Source organism: Perca fluviatilis, chromosome 19 (genome assembly GCF_010015445.1).
Source record: "Perca fluviatilis chromosome 19, GENO_Pfluv_1.0, whole genome shotgun sequence".
Lineage (NCBI taxonomy): Eukaryota > Metazoa > Chordata > Actinopteri > Perciformes > Percidae > Perca > Perca fluviatilis.
The window spans coordinates 8,044,497-8,066,335 of record NC_053130.1 but is presented as its reverse complement, the minus strand read 5'-3'; the positions used below and the strand labels follow the sequence as shown (position 1 = coordinate 8,066,335).

At 39.4% G+C, this 21,839-nt stretch overlaps 1 protein-coding gene across 2 annotated transcripts in view; it reads right to left on the bottom strand.

The window, feature by feature from the left end:
• Nucleotides 1–8,451: 8,451 nt before the first annotated feature.
• Nucleotides 8,452–21,839, bottom strand: part of cdh5 (cadherin 5) — a 37,225-nt gene continuing 23,837 nt past the window's right edge. Inside the window, exons 11-14 of one of the 2 annotated variants that reach the window (XM_039784808.1) lie at nucleotides 19,926–20,056; nucleotides 19,533–19,647; nucleotides 15,169–15,301; nucleotides 8,452–14,235 (exon numbers count right to left, since the gene is read on the bottom strand). In XM_039784808.1, coding sequence (XP_039640742.1) covers nucleotides 13,851–14,235; nucleotides 15,169–15,301; nucleotides 19,533–19,647; nucleotides 19,926–20,056 — 764 coding nt within the window. In that variant the 3' untranslated portion in view covers nucleotides 8,452–13,850. The remainder of the gene's footprint in view (nucleotides 14,236–15,168; nucleotides 15,302–19,532; nucleotides 19,648–19,925; nucleotides 20,057–21,839) is intronic. The other variant, XM_039784807.1, reaches the window with a different exon arrangement.

Sequence of the window (21,839 nt, the reverse complement as noted above, 5' to 3'; positions counted from 1 at the left end):
GAGCCAGGAAATGCCTCACCAAACACAAAAAAACAAAAAAACAAAAAAAACGTGATGCTCTGAGAAACGAGTGCAATGATTGAAATCACCCCAGAGCTACAAGTCACAATGTTAGTGAACTGTGAAAATGACATTAAAATCCCAACAAAACCGATGACACATAAATAAAGTGATGTATGTGTACACAGGTAATAAAGATATGGACAAGGACAACCAAGCTCAACAAAGATAAGTTAAAAAAATAAATAAACATAAAGCTGTTATGCAGGCTACATGTACAAGTAAGTACAAATATGTAGGCTTATATATAAAAAAGCAACAATGACCAACAACATACAGTACAATGTCTATATACAAGTGTTACTCTATACATTTTAGACAAATACAAACAGTGAAAAGAAATACATATTGAATGGGTAATGTACAGTATGCATGTTTACAACATGCAGGATTTACCTTTAACATATTTTAAACTGTAAATATATTATTTAAAAATTGTAGGTGAGTTGATGTTTTAGTGTTACAGGCCTACATGGCATGTGGAAAGAAACCCATTGGGGATGTTATATTGAATTGTACGCCAGATATTAATTAGGTATGACAAGGTATTTTATTTACAAAGAATCAAGGTGCACCCTTAAAATATACATTCAAGTCCACACCTGTCCACTTTTGTGTACTTTTGTTGTGTTTTTCATGGTTTGGGCCCCATCAGCATTTAAATTTTAGACAATAGTGAGGGTTTTCCTTTCCTTTGTTTTCAAGATGACAGTGCCCTGTATACAAAGTGAGCTACAAAGAAATGGTTTCCCAGTTTGGTGTTGAAGAACTGCCGTGCACAGAGCACTGAGCTCAACCCCATCCGACACCTTTGGGATGAACTAGAACGCCGACTGTAAGCCAGGCCTTATCACCCAACATCAATACACCAACAAAACCACATTAGGGTTTACGAGTGGGTTAAAAGGGTCGAGGTGAGGGATGAAAAAGGGCCCGCCAGGGGATTGAGCAGGGTCGGACGCACTCTGGTGTGGCTGGAACTTCTCGGAAACTGTGGTTTCGAGACTCGGGGTGTCGATGAGCGTCTGGCTTCATCATCCCCCAAGGTTTAAGTCCAGGTTCTTCTTGTTGTAAGGCGATAGTGTTAACCACTGAGCTACCATGGTGGCCTACTAAGAGGGGAGAGAGGAGAAGAAAAGGGTTTGGGGACCTTTTTTACAGCAGACATTTTGACTTGTCATTGTAGGAGAAGCACAGCTGAGATTGATAACCTTAACGATGGCTCAATTCCATCAAGTGTCCCAGTAAGCTGTTTCAGTGAGTCAGCATGCACAATACCAGGGCCTCTCCTAAGTGGAATGCAGCCATCAGTAATGGGTTTAAATACACCTGTGCGTTTCCTACCATGACATGTCAACATGTCTGCCGTGAAAAAGGTCTATTGAGATGATCCTAAGAGAGAGGGTTAGACACACATACATAGGTCTGAACAGGTGATTTTCTAAATGAGTCACAGGTGGGTCAATTAGTGAGAGGCAGGTGATTTGGATTAGTGGGGAAGAGAGAGCCGGAGCATGTTCAATCTCAAAACGGTGTGCACCGTTTTGCCACAGTTTCCTGTTTTTATTTCTTCCTCGGAACGGTGTGAAATGGTGTGCAACAGGCTTTGAAATATGTTTTCTCTCGTTTATTGGCTGTGTCACAGGTGATACCCAATCAGCAGAGACCTGTCTGTAAACATGTGATAATAAAAAGGCAGAGCAGGGTGTTCAATGCACCCCTTTTCTGTTTAAAAAAAAAACGCATTGCTGCGTTTTGTCGGGGCTGAACGTGGCCGTGGTCTTGTTTCTGAACCTCAGTTATAATAACTCCATTGACTCACCTCAATACTGCTTGCAGGACAAATTTCACTTTCATAAAAGACCAGATATTTTGATACATATATTTTGATATGTTAAAGTAGGAAATAATGAAATTAATAATGGCTGGATTGCTTTGCAGACATTTTCTAATCTCTAATGCTTCAATTGATCTCAAGTTTAAACATTTTCGTTTTTCATTTTGAATAACATTTTATTAGGGGCTATTCTTCAAATGTAATAATTTTGCTTTTGATACATGAGATCATTTTTGATATTTGTTTCCTTCTTGGAATGAAATGTGTAATTAACCAAGATGATTTGAGTGCTTCTTTTTTATCACAGCCGCATAGCATTCTGTAAAAGGACAACATGTATTGTATCAATACAGATTGATTTTAAGTATAACATTTGAAAAAGCATAAAAAAGAGGCATTTCCTTCTCTGACATGTTTGAGTAGGCATCAGGGAACATTTTTTGTAGGACGGCTTTCTTGAATAAATTACAATTTACTTATTTTTTACAGATTTACAGAGTGTATTTTTATAATTTGCCACAAAACCAGACAACTTGTATGAATGGAAATGACCCAGGGTGTATTTAGTGCTTTAAACCACAGTGTGGCGACAGAGCACTGCCAGTTTTAAGCCAGTTGTCAGTTTGGCTTTTCTTTAGGTTGTGCTTTGTGTTGTGTTTTCTCGTTTTGGTGATTAATAAATGATCTGTTATCTCATTTCCCATGCACGTAATGAGTATCAGAGATGGTAATTAATATTTAAGCAATTAAGTTAAGCTCAAAACAAACCGAATCGTCACACATAGACTCTTGGAGACTCTCGGCAAAGTGTTCCCTTTTGGCCAGAAAACTCTGTTGTGACATGTTTGCCTTTTGGCTTTAATTTAAAGACCTTTTTTTATATTGGATTCGCAATTTCCTAAGCATCAATATCAATTTTGAATCATTTAATCATATATCTAATTTCTCAATCTGCCAGATTTCACTCATTTAGGCCGGATATCCGTTGCCTTGGGTTTCCTTTGTCTTGGCATTTTAAACTCCGGTGGATTTATGAGGACTATGGTTAACTGCTCCTCAGATCTCTGCAGGGTAAATCCAGACAGCTAGCTAGACTATCTGTCCAATCTGAGTTTTCTGTTGCATGACTAAAGCAACCTTTGAACGTGCACATGTTCCACTAAAATAAGTTCCTTCCGAGCCTATTTTGCAGCGGCACCACGGCTTTTCTCTGGTGACGATTGTGATTGGTTTAAAGAAATGCCAATAAACCAGGGCAGGTTTTCCTCCCATCCCCGAATGCTATATGGAGTAGCCAGACCCTCCTCCAGTGCGCTTTGGAGGAGGGTCTGGCAAAGCGAGACTAGTTGTTCTAAACTATCCAAGACTCTTTACACTGGATATGGATACAACTTACTACTACTCGAAAAGGGGCAATCAAAGAGGATGGGGAAAGGGGATATCCTCCTCTTCACATTGTTGTGAAGTATTCACCGTTCACAGACAGGACGTTAGTCAAACAGCATTGGCAGTCATTGTTTATATCACCCTTCGTGTATGTTTTCCTTTACATTACAGCAGCTGATAAATCAGTCTTTAGTGTTGTAGCGCATAACGCCAACATCTCCCAGCTGATGAGTTACCAGAGCATGTCTTTCTTTTCCAAAACAGGTTTCCAGTAAACACTGTCTACATCTGCCGCAGCCCCTGCTTTTGTAGCGGTTGTTTTGAACCCAGGTTGGTCTGCCAGCGTGTCAGTGGAATGTTTGATGCAGCTCTGCTTTTGTGATGGTTGACTGCAGTGCTTTTTAAACTAGAAATGAGGACCAGGCCTGTTTCCAGTAGGCATCCATATGGGAGGGGTGTATTTGAGTAATCCTGCTCTACCATGACTTACACGTAGGGAACCGAACCCCTGAATCTAGAAATGCCGTGTCCTACCTTCTTAGCTACATGCCACAGCTTTATTTCTGCCTTTGACGAAGACAAAACACATCTGCTTTACAGACCAACAGAGGACATGAAACAAAAGAGACCCAAAGGCAAATCCTGATCCACAGCATGAGGCCAGAACCTGTGTGTGCCACAGTGTCTAGTCGGTAGATGTTTGTGTTAAACCACAGTGAAATATTTGCACAGACAACCCAAAGAAAACAGTTTGTCTCCTCCTGCAATAACAATAGAGACAGAGTTTTTTATTTATGAGATTTTATCGACAGATGCGGGCAAGTTGGCAGGTATTAGAAACAACACTAGCTTGTCTCTGACAATGGAAGACATTCCTCGTGTTGAACTGGACAGAGAGACATACAATCTGTTTTAGAAGCATGGCTTCTTGTTTAAACTCATTGAAATGTATTCTTTTTTTAAGATGATTTTTTCGGGCATTTTTGGCCTTTATTTCCACAGGACAGATGAAGACATGGAAGGGGAGAGAGAGGGGGAATGACACGCAGCAAAGGGCTGCAGGTCGGAGTTGAACCCGCGGCCGCTGCGTCAAGGAGTAAACCTCTATATATGTGCACCCACTCTACCAACTGACCTAACCCGGCCACGTTGAACTATATTCTGACTTTCTTGTTTAGATTACCACGTTAAGTGCTCCAGGTGTAATGATCGGGAAATGTGCATCAAATTAAAATATTTCTGCATTCACTGAAATAGTTAATAAAAACGGTCGTGTCTAAAGTTTTTATATTTCCCTCTTAAGTGATATCTAGTGTGCAAAATAATATTAGTGTTTCTTTCAAAGTTCCCTTTAAAAAGCTTTTAATTGCGATATTTCTATGGCTGCAGCATCACATTAAGTAGAAAAATTAGGGTGATTCCTGACTCCTTTCATGGGTTCACAGTGTGATTTTCTTCCCCCTAAATTTTAAAAGGGTTTGTACAGAAACTGATTTTAACTGGCGTACTTTATACTTTAATCTAAGTAAATTGATAGCAAAGTAATTTTACTTAAACCTATGTTTAAATATAATTAGTAACTTTACTGGAGTATAATATTCTAGTAATCGTTCCATCCCTGATGAAGACATGTAGGGTTTTTTACTTTGATATGACCTCAGTTAAGGCACTTTCCTGTATTAAGATGATATAATTATGTTTAAATTAGGTAATGAGATATCAAAAGAGAATACCAGGTTGGAAAACATACCCCCGAAAAACTTGCTCATATCAAAAGGCCTAGTACACAAACTCCCCTGATGTAAGTGTAATAGATTACATTTCTGTTGTTGCAATGTGCGAAGGTAGCTGCTACTCTCACATCCATCTGTGCTGTTTTTTCATGCTAACAGACACAAACATAGCTGCTCGTGACAAGACGTGGAGTATTCTCTAACTGGATTACATGCTCTAGTCATGTAAACAGCTACCCGTATCAACTCCTTTTGCACGTAAACACATACTGCAGCCCACTTCAAAATTCAGACTTTCTTTGATCAGGCTTCAAAGGATTATCCATTCGCAGTCTCCATGTAATCGTATTCAAGGATAAAGCTTGCCTCAGTTTAATAGTCTGGTTTTGTAGTTTGACCATAACGCAATGTTTAGCATGTTGCCTCGAGCTGGTCCTGCCCCATCCTCGCCACAAGTAGACCAAAGTTGAGCTTGAGGTTGAGTGAGGAGGGAAGATGAGATGGAAGTATGCCTCTCTCCTCTCTCGCTCACCGTCTTTCTTTCCTTTCAGTCTCGCTCCTTCCTGCAGACATCCGTCACATCTTCCAGCCATCCTCCTCGCCTGAATAACTGATGAAAGAGTGAATTTGGCGTCTGTGCAGCGCACAAGACTCGGTGAAAGCTTTTTAAAAGCATTCCCTTTTCCTGATTAGATGGTATTAGAGTGTTATCATAAAGGAAATATGAGAAAATATCAAGGGTTGGATGGTGGAGTACATGGAATCATTAAGAGCTGTGTTTTGGTCATACTGTCCATGGAGATATGACGATGAGTCAGAAATCTGCTGGTTTCTTATTTAGAAATATATCATGTACAGTTTTGGATGTTATGAATGTCAACACACTACTTTAAAGTGTCATCTAAATGCATATACTTTTTCTGAGGTCGTTTACAATGCTCATCTAGTAAGTAAGGTAGTTTTTTGGAGAAAAACAAATGCAGTATTTCTTAAATGCTCTCCCAGGTTGGGTTAATTTGCTATTATAGCCACCTGTCCACCTGTACTGAGCTTGTTCTCCTCGTTTGTAGTCTCGCTTTGCCAGACCTTCCTCCGCAGCACTGCGAAGGAGGGTATGGCTAGTCCACACAGCATTCTGGGATATAAGGGTTATTCTTTGGGGCATTTTTACTTCCACAGGACAGCTGAAGACATGAAAGGGGAGAGAGAGGGGGGAATGACATGCAGAAAAGGGCCGCAGGTTGGAGTCTAACCCGCGGCTGCTGCGTCGAGGAGAAAACCTCAATATATATGTGCACCTGCTCTACCAACTGAGCTAACCCGGCCACGAGCATTCTGGGATATAAGAAGAACATGCTCTGGTTTATTGGCATTTCTTTAAGCCAATCACAATCGTCTTGGGTGGTGCTAAGCGGCGTACGGAGCACATGTGACGCTGCAAAATAGCCTCGGGAAGGAACTTGTTTTGGTGGAACATGTGTACGTTCAAAGGTTGTTTTATTCATGCAACAGAAAACTCAGATTGGACAGATAGTCTAGCTAGCTGTCTGGATTTACCCTGCAGAGATCTGAGGAGCAGTTAACCACAGTCCTCTAATCCATCAGAACTCCACCAACGAGTTACACAGGTGCAAGTGTAGGCCCGACAACACGCTTTGTAAATGATAGTCTGGCAGTGTGAATTGCCCAGCAGACTAGAACAAAATGTTATTAGAAAACTCATCGATATAGACACAACCTGGTTTGCAGCGCCTTTGTGTTCGGAAAATTAGAGTCTTGCCCATCCCGTTAAGCTCGGCCCTCACAACTCCTTAGTCAACTTACAGTAAGTGTATGCCCTGACAACACTCTTGTATACTTTTATAGTCTGGCAGTGTGATATTGCACTCATGTGGGCGATAAAATGTTTTAGAAAATATATAATAGGACACAGCCATGAGTTTGGGTATTGCTTCTGTGTTAGGAAAATTAGAGTTTTCCTATCTTTGTTAAGATAGGACAAGTAGTTAAGATATTTTTCTGTAATGAGGCCCCTGGTCCAATTTTAAAGATGTGTCAACTAGATCAAAATCACAAAATGTCAGATGTTGAGCATAAGAAGTGTGTGTAGTCCCAGCAGGGTGTTAACCCAAGACGTACGCCACTTTGGCATTTCCCTCTTATGGTCTCTCTCTCATTATTACCCCTGTGATGTTGTACACACAGTCAGATCAAGTCTTTATTTCTCATATGGATATGATCACATACATACTGTATATGGAGGTCCGACCCCTCAATCCACCGTCCCCTACAATAATAAAACAGCATGATCCTGTATTGAATTTACACTTGGTTTGAAAAAGAAGAAAAAAGGATATCCCCTGACTCACATGTCAAAGATCAAGGTGGAGGAGATCAGAGCTTTCCCTCACACCGCCTCACAATGTGTAACATTTGACATATTGGATCATTTTACACAAAAGAACAGAGCTGATCTTCACCACATGGAATCTTATATATAAAACACACTGACTTTGTAAAAACTGGCTGCTAATATATACATTTTCTGTTGTTTTTCAGATCCATGTCAACACTCAAACTTTAAAGTTGCTTAGTGAAAATCTGCTACATATCATATACCTGACCCAACTTATTGTTGGGTTATTATCAACAAATTCCACCTTCTCCTTTTTTGGGCATGAAGGATGATTGTTATCATAAGAACCCATAATATTGTTGTTATCTTATATCTTACAAAATCCAAAGCCCAGAAAGTAGGACAACTTTTATAACAACTCTGAAGCAGATGTTTTTGTAAATGAATATCTTAACTTTTAAAATATACCATTTTTCAACTGCTCTTTTTCTTTTTACTGTTGTTGTCCTCCTGAGCTTGATGAAGGAAAAAAAGAAAACGTATCTTCTTCATAACGGTCTCATGGCTGTGAAAGTAAAACCTCCATAAATGTTTGTTTTTCGATAAATACGAGCTCACTTTCTGGCTATTATTTGGTTTGATTCATAAAAAAAAATCTAACTGATGTTGTAGACATGGTAGAACTTAAAACACACCAAACACAAGACAACGAAAACAGATTTGAGTGTTTATTTTAATTCTACACTTACAAAAATGTCAGGTAATAAAAAGTAGTTGCTATACAGTACACCATAAAAACAATATATAAAACGTTGTGGTTGCAATCAAAAAAATGAATTACAATATTTTTTTTAAAGAATAAAGGCACATGTTGCTCCCTTGAAGACCCTTACTGTATTTACACAAACATTGTATTTCTATGTTGTTCGACACACATTTGTTTGTATGTACATGTGCACAATCCCAAGCACACACACAGAGAAACACACAAGTGCACACACAAACAGAAAATCACATATTCACTCAGGCAGCCACTCACACGCAAATCTTTCATTTGTAGAAAAAAAATCTATTGTTACTTTTTACAGCAATAAAAACAGATTGTGTCAAGTTTAACATCTTCTAAAACAGTAACATAGGCTAAAAAAAAAACAAGGTGAGGCCAGAAATCACTTAGGCACATTTTTTTTCTATATACATTTCACTCAAAGAACACTCCCTCAATAACACATGGGATACACAGATGAAAGCTAAATCACTTAAAGGTCTGGTTTTTGAAGCTAGTGTATTAATACATACAATACGGGGTGTTTGTTTTTTGACATAAAAGGTGAAAAACTTTATTTTTTTCCTGGATCTCAACCTGAGAGATTTATTTTCACTGTCCGGATCCAACGTGATTCACTGTTTGATAGAGGAGACAGATGCTCTCACACAACCATTGATGGACAACAAATAAAAATAAAATTGCACTTTTTAGGATTTAAATAACTCAACCTGACAAAATGGAATCACTGTTGCATGGCGGATTTTTTTATGCACAATGCACAATGATGATGGCAAAGAGAAAACAGAAATCCTCATGAATTTAGTAATGTTTTCAATATCTGATGACCATAAATTACTAGAAACTAGTAGGGCACTCAGAGAGTGCAGACTTCAGCCAAGACATGCCCTATCTCACAATGTTTATGCAGTGTGAATTTTCCCAGACGGGAACTCGTGTTTTTGATTATTCACATGAATGCAGCACAAACACTAGAGATGTTAACGAAAGTTAAAAATAATTTGTGTATCGGCCCCGTGATTCAGATCTGCACATGCTATACCCTTCCACCAAGTTTCATGAAAATCCGGCCACTAGTTTTTTTTTTCCATATTCCTGCTGACAGACAAACAAACCAACAAACTCCTGGGCGGAGGTAATTAGTGGATGAAAATGGCAGCCTGAAATCACTGTGTTTTACATGTTGAACTGTAAGGAACACAGTTCCAAGTCATTACAAAATAAAAACAAATACCACACTTTTTTAAAGGAATAATGCAACAATAGTCCTTGTCTGACCACATGCTTCATGTTTTGGATGAGTTTGATTGATGTTTTCGATTAAGGACTATTTTCGACATAGACATTTTTTTTGGGGACAGAACTAGAAAGTGAAAACACTGCTGGCCAAAATTGTTGTTGTACCCATCTACCTCTCCAAATGTCTCAGCTGTTCTCACCCTAAGTACACACAACACTTATTGCTGTTCGGAAAGTATAATGGAGCATCTCTTTCTGCTACAGGTGCTGATTTCAACAACCCCCATTATTTTGTTCACATACCCAGTAATTAAAAAAATAAAAAAGTGCAATTTCGATAATGGCGATATCGTACGGACAAATGAGATTCACAATGTGGGTCTCGATTCTTTGACCCAAACAGATCTGCCTTTTCATTTCACGGCCAGAAAGCTCGGAATAAACTGCGAGGCATACCTAACTTGGAATCTTTACCCTCTCTAGACATGTTTAAAAATACTTTAAAGTCAGTTTTTACGGAACAATATTGCTTGTAACAGGTGCCAGTATTTGCCATTATTCTTTTTAGCTGTATGTTTTGTGTCCGTTGTGTTTCAGTATGGTTTCTGTCCCTGTTTGTACTTGTGAAATCTTTTATTTTGCTGCCCATCTTGACCAGTACTCCTGACAGTAGAGATAGTGTATCTCAATGGGACATTTCTGCTTGAATAAAGGATGAATTAAAAACACAAACAAAGATGGCAGCCAGAAAAGTGTCCAATGAATGTTAAACATGGCTTTAAAACCAGTTTAAAATCATCTTTATCTTGGGTTGGATTTTGGAAATGTCTTCAACAGTAAAAAGAGACTTTCCAAGTTTTTCAAAAGTTGTCTTCAGAAAGATGCCGGGATAACAGGATGTTAACACCACTTGGCATGTGTGATGTGTCTCAATGTTTAATCACACACACACACACACACACACACACACACACACACGCACACACACATCTTTGCTCTCAAGTGTTTCTGCCCAGCTGGAAAACATTACTGCTCTACATTGTTCTCCTCATCTTTCTTGTTTCTTGTCCTCCCATGTTTCTCCTTGCCTCGCTCCCTTTTCCTCTCCAAGGTTGTTTCCCAGGCCGGGCTAACGGGAAGTGAGCACAATGTGTTGCCTCGCGGGAGAGATAACACAGACAGGAAGGGGCGGGAGCAACCCCCCAGATGGACAGGAAGTTGACTCCACTGTTTGGTTTAGCTGATTAGAGGACGGAGAGAGAGGGGCGGTATGGGAGAGATACGGGGCGGCAAACAAGGGGAGCCGGAGAACGAGAGAAAGACTGAGAGTGATGTGGAGGAACTAGCTGCTCTAAGTATATATATATATATATATATATATATATATGAACCCAACAGGAAAGCATTGAGAGGACTTCCAGCTATTGTATTCTCCGTTTATCAAACGGCATTCCAAGGAGGCCAGAGTTTTAAAGAAACAACTTTAAGTCCAAACAAAACAGAATAAACAGGAGAATAAATAAACTATATTCTCTAAACTGGAATGAAATTACCAAAAAAACTAAACAAAGGGACTGCCTTGAGTATATGTGGCGGCGTCTTTAGCACAATGTATCTGTGTATTGCATTGTCAACTGGACTGTTTTAAAGAGAATGGACAACACGTTATAGTTACACAAACTGATTTATAAGTTGTCACTACGGACAATGAGTGGCCTTTTACCTTTATGACTTTTTATAAATGACTTCTTGATTTATCTTCAGAGCCTTCATTTAGACAATAAGCCAACATGTCTGGAGTTATTGTTTAAATGCTACTGAGTCACTGATAAATAGTTATTTGCGAATATACAGTATATCCCACATTATCAGAGGATATACCACACACCCACAAAAGGGAACTCTTACTTAATGGGCACCAACAACCTGGCAACCCAAGTGAATTACAAAAATGATCTATGTAAGGGATAACACCACGCTAGAGCTACAAACAATTAGTCAACCAGCAAGATGAATTACTATTAACTATTTTTAATTTAATCGATAAGTGTTTTCGTCACTTCTCAAGCCACATCCTCAAACATTTTGCAGGCTCCAGCTTCTTACATTTGAGGTTTGCTGCTTTCTTTCTCAATTATATAATTGTAAATTGAGTACTTTGGGTTTTATATTTTTATATATTTGTATACTCAAGGAAAGCCAGCATCTTAAGCTCTATGGCCTCACCTTGGAAATAGTTATGGGGTTTTTCACATGTTTGGACATTTCATAGATAAAACAATTAATCAAATATTCAAGAAAATAATCAGTAATTTGCAGCCCTAATCTACAAAAAGTCATAGAGTTATAAAAAAAAAATTGTTTCTGTAAATATGCTAAAAATCATTTTAAGATTGTCAAGATCAGAGAGTTTGTGACCTGACAGTAGCCAAAAAGGATGCAAGGTTAAAGTTATTCAAGCCACCTCAGAGCCATCACAACGGCCCAATTGGCTGCTTTGGCCACTCGGTGTTTCCGGAGTCTGAATGACTTTTGTTCTAGGAGGCCTCTGAGAATTGGGCTTTCATCTCAACAATAACTGTGATGATAGGTTCTGTCAAATAAAACCTGGGAGCATGCTGTAATTCTGTCTGAGCAGCAGTAGTGCCATTTCCTTTCAGTCTGTCTTTCTGTCTGTTGTCTTTTCTCTCCTCAGAGTAGAAGATAACAGAGAAAATGGACAAAATGACTCATGACTCATTCATATCGGATGGTTGGTTTCAGAAAACAAAAAGAGGGAAGGGGGATTTTTCTTTTTAGATTTCTGCTTTGGAAAACTGCAAGAATGATCAATATCAGGAACTTTCGGTGCAGCTTTTACTTACAATTGACGTTATGTCAAAAATTGCTGCAAAATTGCATTAAGGGAAATGCATATCACGAAAAACCTCAATGAATGGCGTGAGTTTTCCAGCCTAGAACTTTCCCTAAAAATGACCCTTTTTAGTATTTCAGATAAAGCGAACACAACTGGCATCTCGCTGTGATCAAACACTTCAAAAGTCTTTGAGTCAAAACTCTTGTGGCTGCTCAGTTTTTCAGTTCAAACAATAAACCTCTCAAGCGATCATATTTGCAAATCAAATCATTAACTTCAGATCAAAACTAAAATCACCTTGTTCTTGCCGTGTTTACGGCCCTTTTGTCAAATATAAAAAACATCAAAGATCGAAGAGATTACAGGTCATTCATACCAAAGAGAAGAGTAAGACAGAAAAGTGGCAAAAATCTCAAATCAACAAGGAGTTGTTTGGCTTTAGTGTGTAACTTTTTGATATTAATGAACGTCCATTACATTCAAGCCATTGCCAAATGAGTTGCTACTAAGCTAATCAGCTCCACACAACTCTCTCTGTATTTCTCAGTATGGCTATGTTCAGAAGATTGTGTCGTCCAGCGACTTTCGCGAGCAGAAACTTGACTGAAGATAATGACCTCTTCTGAAGAGTCCATCATGTTTTTTTAATCCTCCGTGTCCTCCTTGGCTACTAGCAACTGTATGGAGGCTGAGTGGGGTTATGGGCGATCACAGAAGGCTTGTATCATGTTGACGCGCCAACAGTTTTGTTGTCATTACTTAGAATTCCTCATGGGGGCGACAGAAACTATGCACTATAGCATTAAAACTTCCATTTATTAAAATGTCATTCATTCTAATATTTTATAGCTAATTTAATAATGCATAGTTTTAGAATATTGTTTTTGTGGTCAATGTAGGACTTGTGTCCATTTATAGTTGTCCAAATTTAGTTAGAAATATGCATCATTGGTAGGTGTATATATAGATGAATATAGGTGCTTAGAATGAAAAAAAAATGATAGGATACAAATATTAATCTGCAAAAAAGCCACTGATGGTTAAAAGGGGATGCAAAGTGGTGCTGCGTAAAGGAATAGCGACTGAATGCAAAAGGGAAAATAATTTGGATAACTGCGCAACATTGCTGGCCAGCAGTGACCTGATTAACCCATCAGTTATCCAAGATAAACTCTTATTGGCCTGCCTTGGAGCGTCATCTGACTGGACTTGCAGATCTTCTCAGGTGGAATATAAGGGTTATGACGTCAAACAACACAAAACTGTGATGGAAATAAAAAGCATCCTCACGGTGTGAACCTTGCACTGTCACCTTCATTTTGTAAATGGCATCATGTCCTGGTGTCACTTTAAAAATCTTTCCAACATTCCCTTGGAGGAGGAGGAGTCAAAGGACAGCATGTCATCAAAAACAAAAAATAATACTGAAGCTCTTAGAAAGAAACAAAATGGACCGCATCAAAGCCTGGTTCTATGAGTGTTGAATGTGTATATTTTTTCTGCATGCGTATGGCTGTGTGTGTGTGAGTGTATTTTTATGGCTGTTTTTGACGTGTGTTTTGGCTTCATATATGCTTATTAGCGGACGGTTTCCATCAGTATTGATGGTAGTAGTCAGGTGCATCCACACCGTACAGCTCGGCCAGGGTCCTGAACCTCGGCCCCCAGTCGTTCAGGAAGTCGTAATCCAAGTTGGAACCGGTGGAAGAACTTTGCAGCGAGCTAAGGCTTCCGGCTAAAGACTCCGGTCCCTCGTAGCCGTAGATGTGGAGAGTGTCGTACGGGAAGCCGTCTCTGTCGTGATCCGCCTCATCTTTCTTCACCTCGATCATCACGGCCATGTCGCCCTTACATGCGGTGGGTTGTGCGTGGTGGGGGGGTTTCTGCACCATGGCATAGAGAGAGGGGTGGGGGTGGTGGTCCGGGTGACGGAGCAGGGAGCCATCGTGGCAAGCGGAAGTGAGGATTGAAACATCGTAGCTAAAAGAAAGATGAATACTTGTTAACTTACTAAGAGCTGGTGAACTCCTCATTTAAGAATGGGATCATGGGAGTTAAAGTCATATCAACCATGTATTGTCCATTGTCAAAAACAAAACAGTGAAAAAGTGCTATTAGATAGATAACCTAAGATTATGATATACAATTCAATCCTATTTCACAACTAGGAAGTATAATATTTCATCTTTTCAAAACATTGGTCATTCAGAAAGCCTTCAATCTAGAATGAATTTCTTAGTATAGTATGAGAGTAGAAATTTCATATAATAATTTCTAAAGCTTGTCTTATCCCCTTCATCCTTGTGCTTGCTTCTTTACTACCTCCATCCATGTTTTTTTTATGTTTATTACTATTTTTTTTTTTTAAAAAATATAGATAAGATTAGATTCCAAATTATTAAACTTTAATGATTTCTTTCGGGCAAACTGGGTCATCAAATTGACAGATATAGCAAAGAAAATGAATATTGCAAGTGGGGAGAGTTAATAGTGTATGCTGTTTAAAGAGCAAAATAATAAAACGTAAAACATCAATACAAAGGAACATTAATGCAGTATGAAAAAAAACATTTATACAAGAAAGTATAAAATTAATATATTTGTTGTATTACATTTTTTAAAATATAACTATCAAGATGCATACAGTTTGAACAGAAATAAGAAGGTGAAGAATATTTAGATCTACTGTACAACAAATCACGTCCTTGTTTCATCATCAGATATTTAATTTATTGATTACTGTAGTTGATTGTTTTGTTTGAAAGGTTAAAAATCTTTGAAACTTTCAGTATTTTGTGCAAGAAAGAAAATGAATGAGAATGAATTGGAACATGTGGAGAAAGGGTACTGATAAACTGTGTCAGCACATATCAGCCTTTAGGATGAAAGTGGTTTTTTCTTTCATCTACATACCCATTAGTGTCCATCTCTCCTCCTCCCTCCTCATCGTATGTGACCAGCTGCTCGTGAATCTCCCCGCTGTTCTTCATACTGGCCAGAGAGTCCTTCTGGTAGCGCTTCCTCATCACAAACAGAATCACTATGACTGAAAAGCAGCAGAGGAAAATGTCTTTTAGAACATGAACTGAACATGAAAATAAATAAATGTATGTGGGCCATATATAAAAGATGTCTCCTCTGTTAAAGATATGAGTCTGGTAAAAAAAGAAAGAAAGAAATAAAGACATCCACAGTAGAACACAGATTGTCCTGCCATCTTTCCTGGCAGACCAACCGTTGATGAATATGACAACATGAGAGAAAATGATGCCCGGAAAACCGACATATGAAAAAGAATGGGGGCAAGAAACAAGTGGGGAAAGTGGAACACTAACGAGGGATTGAGTCTAGAAAACAGAGCAAGAATGCGGGGAGTAAATGAGGAGCGGATGGTTTTAGGTGTCTGAGACGTTCGCCTCGAGCATGAAAACCTTAGATGAATCTACTCAGCCAGAGACAAACAGAAGGGAAGAAAAGAGAGGGGAGCGTTAGAAACAGAAAGAGAGATTCAGTAAATACAAGAGGGGAAGTGGAAATGAGTTTGAGAAAACAAAGTGAGGGGGGATGAGAAAGAAAGGAAAAGGAAGGAAAGTTGGACCTGGCAGATGACGAAGAAATAAACAATTGAGAAAGAGAGAAAAGGGGGTGAAGAGAGGGGAAACAGAGGAAAGGAAGTAAAAGAGTAGACAAGAATAGAAGGATAAGAGTTTAAAAAAAATTAAAATGCCCAACACCGACATTTGCTCATGTTCAAGTGACAAGCAGCTGCAGGAATTATGACTCTTGTCCGTGTAGCCACAAAGACTGCAGAGGAAGAAGGTCTTGGTAGTTGGACGGGTCAACGGAGACCACTGTTCGCCTCCTGTTCACAGTCGACACTGGTTTCTAACCCGAAACATGATCTTTCCCTAATCCTACTCAAGTTAGTTTGTGCCTAAAGCTAACCACACCTTAACCATGTCAGATCAGAAAACTAAACATTTTTTATTAGTGCTGTAAAAGTGAGTCCTGTCGATAGATCAGAAAACATGTGTCAACTGTTGGCAGTTACAAATTATGTATGTGGTCATATAATGTGGAGAACATGTTGACGTTCTTGCATAAAAAGGTGAGACATAAAGTGATGTTGGCATCAGGGGCTTTCAACTTTAAAACCTTCTCCCACTCTGCATGTGAACAGTCAAAGTTATAAAGGTTAAATGTGTTTAAATGAATCGTATTGAGAAAGACAGGCAGCAACCCTTGAACACCAGACTCTGTCTGAATTTATCTCCTGGTTGTCAACACAACTGGAATTCTGTCTGGTCGGATCAGTCGTAATGCCCCAATGCTAGCTATAATAGGCCCTGCAATCAGTTTAAAGCTTAAAGAAAATTGTGACATTGCACCAAAAGACAAAGTCAAAGGAACACCAGAGATTTTGAAACTAACAGGGGCATAAAATATAGACTTTTACAGGTTATGTGAAGACAGTAAACCTGGTTCAAACAGTTGATGGTAATGCCTTTGTTAATTTGTACATTTATTTTGTCTAAACTTACTGACCAAGTTAACAAATTTAGAAAGTTTAGGGTAAAAGAAACAAAGTCTTGCTTACACCCTGAACTTCAGTGTCCACTGAAATAAGAGAATGGGGACAACAAAGCAGGAGAAAGAGGAAGAGAAAGAATTAAAGGAAAAGAGAAACAAATACGGAGAGCATCAATGAATGAGGGAAGGAGGAAGTGGAAGAAATGGGAGAAGTTGTGGCTAAGGAAATCAAGAGTGAGGACAGTTGAGGAGAAGAAGGATACATTTGACATTAGATTAGGCCCAGAGCCTCGGTCCCGATATGAACCTCTTTCTTCCTCAGCGGACGGGCAGCATTAGCCATGCCTTTTAGTCGAGCGCGAGCGGGACTAATTTAAGATTGCCTGGGAAACCAACAGATTAATCTTTTACAACACATGCTCTGCAGTTTAATAAGCTCAGGAGATATCAGACTTAGAGGGGAGAGGAAAGAGACAAAAAAACGAATAAGAAGCCCTTTCTTTGTACAAAAAAATGACTGAGAAAAATGTCTTTCCGTGTGTCAAACCAGACTTCTTGTGAGAAAATGCGTCTGTGAAAAGGGAGCGCGGTAAATTACTTTGGGCCCTGGCAGATAATGACAAGTGCATTAAATAGTTAATCTGGCCTGTGTTGGGTGTGTTTGATAAAGAGAAAGAGAGACAGAAAGGGGAAGAGAGGGAGGCAAAGAGAGAGACAGCGAGACCCAGAGGGAAAGGGAAAGAGGAAGAGAGAGATGAAGAAAAAAACGGAGGGGAAAAAGCGCGATAGTGAAGGAGTGTATTAATAGTTAATAGGTTGAGTGTTTGGCGGTGTTTGATAAGCAGACGGCACCTAAAGAGCTGATAAACTCTCCTCATTACCACTCCTATTCTTCTGCTGCTTTTCCCACAATTCTCTTCGGCATCTCTCTTCTCTAACCCCTTTCTGTCTCGCTCTGTCACTCAGTCCGTCTCATTCCACATCAGTTCTCTGTCTCACTCGCTTCTCGTCTGTCTGCCGTTTCACCCCTCCCCACCTCCCATATCTAAGTCTAGATATAAGTTTGTTTTTTTATTCCATCTGTCACTCCTCCTTCTTCCCTCTATCTTAAGTTCTTCTTGCCTTTCTTTGTCAGCACTTTCCATCCTAGATCCCTCTTGTTTGGCCAACTATCTCTGACGTGCCTCTCATCCAACATGACAAGTGTCTCTTTTTCCCCAGAAAAAAGGAGCAGGGGGCGAAGGTATCAAAGAGAATATTGAGCTCACAACCACAGGCATTATTCCCACATCCGTCGCTGCATTATTCATAAAACCAACAACAAAAGGGAGGGGAGAAAGCTCCCCACAAAAACACCAACCTTTTTTTTATCGCAAAGCAAGGGCAAGTGAATCTGTGCACATGCCCCAATCACTCAGTGGTGGCGTTTTGCATCCCTCGTTGATGCCATCTTCATGAATTCCTCTCAGAGAATAAATCTCTGTGGGTTTAGGAAGGTACTTTTGCAACATTTTCTCAGAAACGTCCATTTTTGGGCTCTCTATCACTGATTCAAACTACGATTTTACAAACGGCCGCATATTAGTGTTTGATAAAACTTAAACGAACATCGAGCCACATTTTATTTAACCGACTTGTTTGAATTAAACTTGTTTGTTTACTTCCAACAGCATTCCTACTTCCAACTACAAAAATATGATACAAGCTCAGAGAAGGTCTCAAACCCCAATTAGACATGAGAAGAAATAAAAATGTGCGTCCACACAATAAACAGGAAATAATACTTAAAAACACTTTTAATTGGGCAACGGCAACTTAAAACCATGCTGGGTGTGGACACCCATCACCTTCTCACTGAAGGTGGGAAATGAGGGGATTTTCAGCAGTTTAATTTTGAGCCTTCTGAATTAGTCAACACACTGTTACGAGTCAGCATTTTTGATATGGTTCGGCTATGTTTACACAGCAAAAACAGTTTGGTGTTGGTTGGCTTGGTTTTAAAAAAATTCAGAGGCCAATTCTTCAAGCAGTTTTGCATGCAGTAAATCCTGGGACCAATAAAAGATTACTGCACCGATTTAGCATTGCACTCCTATAGACTACAATGGGCAGTTTAAAAAATATGATGAAGAAGAACCAGAGATACCGTGTTTCTTATTTCATGCACTCTTATTCCTTGTCAAAACCTGGCGCCTACATCACCCACAATGCAACTCGACTACCGACATGCCTGTCTGAGATTCAGGTGTGTACGTGTTATGCTGGTACCGACTAATACAGCCTCAAACTGAGATTAAGAGCAGGCTACAGAGAGCTCCCATCTGCTCACTTCTTTTTAACTCCCAGATTTTCTTCATTTTCAAACTTGTAGTCTTCAGCCCCAACTGACGTGGACTCAAGTGACATCACTTGAGGCAATTATAAGCTTTAACACAGCTCCCTCTGGAGCTTTTTTTCACATACACAGTATTACTCCCTTCAACACCTGTAAAGAGACTTTGATGTGTACAATTGTTAGAGTTCCCCTTTAAGGTTCTCTTGAAGATGAAAAGATGGTCACCGAAAAGAAAAGTTCTTCAGGCACTCTAGGAAATAGCAAGAAAAAAGGATTATCTCCACCCTGATGAAAACCTTGACATATGATCTCTGAGAAGTGCTGTACAGTGCAGCGATGAGCGTTTCCACCAAAGATAGAGAGTTTGAAAGGAGAGAAAGAGAGAGAAGAAAAGAAAGAAACTTAAACTTACCCAGTATGGTCAGTATGCAAAGCAGAATGGCTATCAGGGCATGAACACTCACTCCCATCCTCCGAGCACCGGCTTTGCACTGCGTAGGAATCCGCCTGGCATCACACCGACACGACTACAGGCACAACAAACACTCAATCAGTACAGTACTGAAATTAATTGATTTATCTTGCAGTGTTCATTTACTGTATATATCCATATACACTACATGGGATAAGATATTCTGAGTTTTACTGTATTAAATCTGTGATTTAAAAAATTAAACTTAGAATAGAATTCAGCCGTGCAATTATTTAAATGTTCCTGTGCTGAAATAATCTTAAGCACGCACACACACACACACACACACACACACACACACACACACACACACACACACACACACAGACAGACCTTGATTGCCAGTTTGGTGATGCTGGTCTGGATGGGTCGCCCTCCGTCACTGATGCGCACATCCATGCTGTAATCCTTGGGGTCATCCAGGCTGAACGGCCCCTGTTTCACCATGATGTCTGCTGTGCTGTCTTAAGAAAGAAGCATATAAATACACACAGTGAGTGTACAAAATGACAACCACCTTCACCTTCTACACAAATGTACCTTTTCTTTTTTGCAAACTCCATATCTAATTTGTCTGAGTCATCACTTTGTCTCACTAAAGCGGATCTAATGTTCACCTGCTCTGTACACGGAGTCTTTAAAGTCTATTTATACGGCTAGCATCTGTGCTGCAGAGATATAAGAACAAGAAGAGAGTCGTTACATAAAGGCAGACAGATCATTTGTGATTATTTGTCAGTTTGGTGCATTTAGGATTTGAGTCATTTAGGATTATAGATAGTGGCAGCACCTTAAAAACCTAAAACCGAGCGCTATATGAGGCTAAACATTTTGTAACTTCTCAAATACATGCATCAACATTCTGTTATCTTATTTGCAGATGACAATGTTGTGACAATATAGACTCTAATCATTTGAATGTAATGTGGTGAACTGGTGGCCAGACAGGTTCTGAAAGTCAAAAAACACAATGAGCTAAAAGTCCAAAAGCACCAAAAGGGAATAGAAAAAAAAAAGAAAATAAGAATAGAACAGAACATGTTGAGAAGAGTTTAACGTCTCCTCTGCAGGCCTGACCAACAATACAGCCATTAGTTAAATACCCGGCAGGCTGAAGTTTCCTGCTGAGACGATGGGGAGAGCCTTTCTCCACAATGTCCCTTCGCTGGAGGAATTTCAGCAAACACAATAGCAGGAAAGACCCTTGCAACCCACTTAAATATACCTAGACACACACTGTTTAACTCTCAGACAAAGTAACCTACAGTATATCTCTGGTTTAAGGGCAAGCTTAAATAATAGCAACCTGGGTGTTGCTGACATTTGCACATATTGGATGTTGAATACAAATTATGTCGGACTTATGAAAGGAGTAAGTAAATCACTTGGCTCAAGAATTTTATCCTACCTGAGATATTTTTTAAATTAACTCTGATTCCACCCTTCAGAGTTCTTACAATATCGTAATGATTAATGGAAAAGCAACTGATTATCAGTATATTTAAAAGCCCTTCCTTAAATTAAAAAAAATATATTAAAAAAATACAGCAGCAAAATGTGCTCTTAAAATTCAGTATCCTTGTCATCTAAATAAAAGACACAACTTTCAGTCAGGAGCTCTGATTTCACATCTGCTTTACCCGCCTGTAGACATTTCCAGTTTGTTTGACAAGCTTTGTATGTGAAGATTTGTGCAGTTATATAAAAATAGTAATAACTGACTAATTACTTTCTCACAACAAAAACGTTCTAATGAAAACCGGTCACAGTGTGTTCTGTGGAGTATCCAACGTAATGGATACATTAATGTTATTTTTAAAGGTCCCATGGCATGAAAATTTCACTTTATGAGTTTTTTTAACATTAATATGCGTTCCACCAGCCTGCATATGGTCCCCGATTCACTAGAAATGGCGATAGGTGTAAACCGAGCCCTGGGTATCCTGCTCTGCCTTTGAGAAAATGAAAGCTCAGATGGGCCGATCTGGAATCTTCTCCTTATGAGGTCATAAGGAGCAAGGTTACCTCCCCTTTCTCTGCTTTGCCCGCCCAGAGAATTTGGCCCACCCATGAGAGAGAGACATCATGGCTTTCAAATGAGCAAAGTGGCAGTTGGTCAAGGCCACACCCCCACCCTCCACCTTGCCCACCCTCTCTCCTCCTCAATAGCTACAGACACAGAAATGACTAAGGAAAGCTCATTGTGGGACTGGCTCTAGTGGCTGTAATTCTGCACCAAGGCTGAAT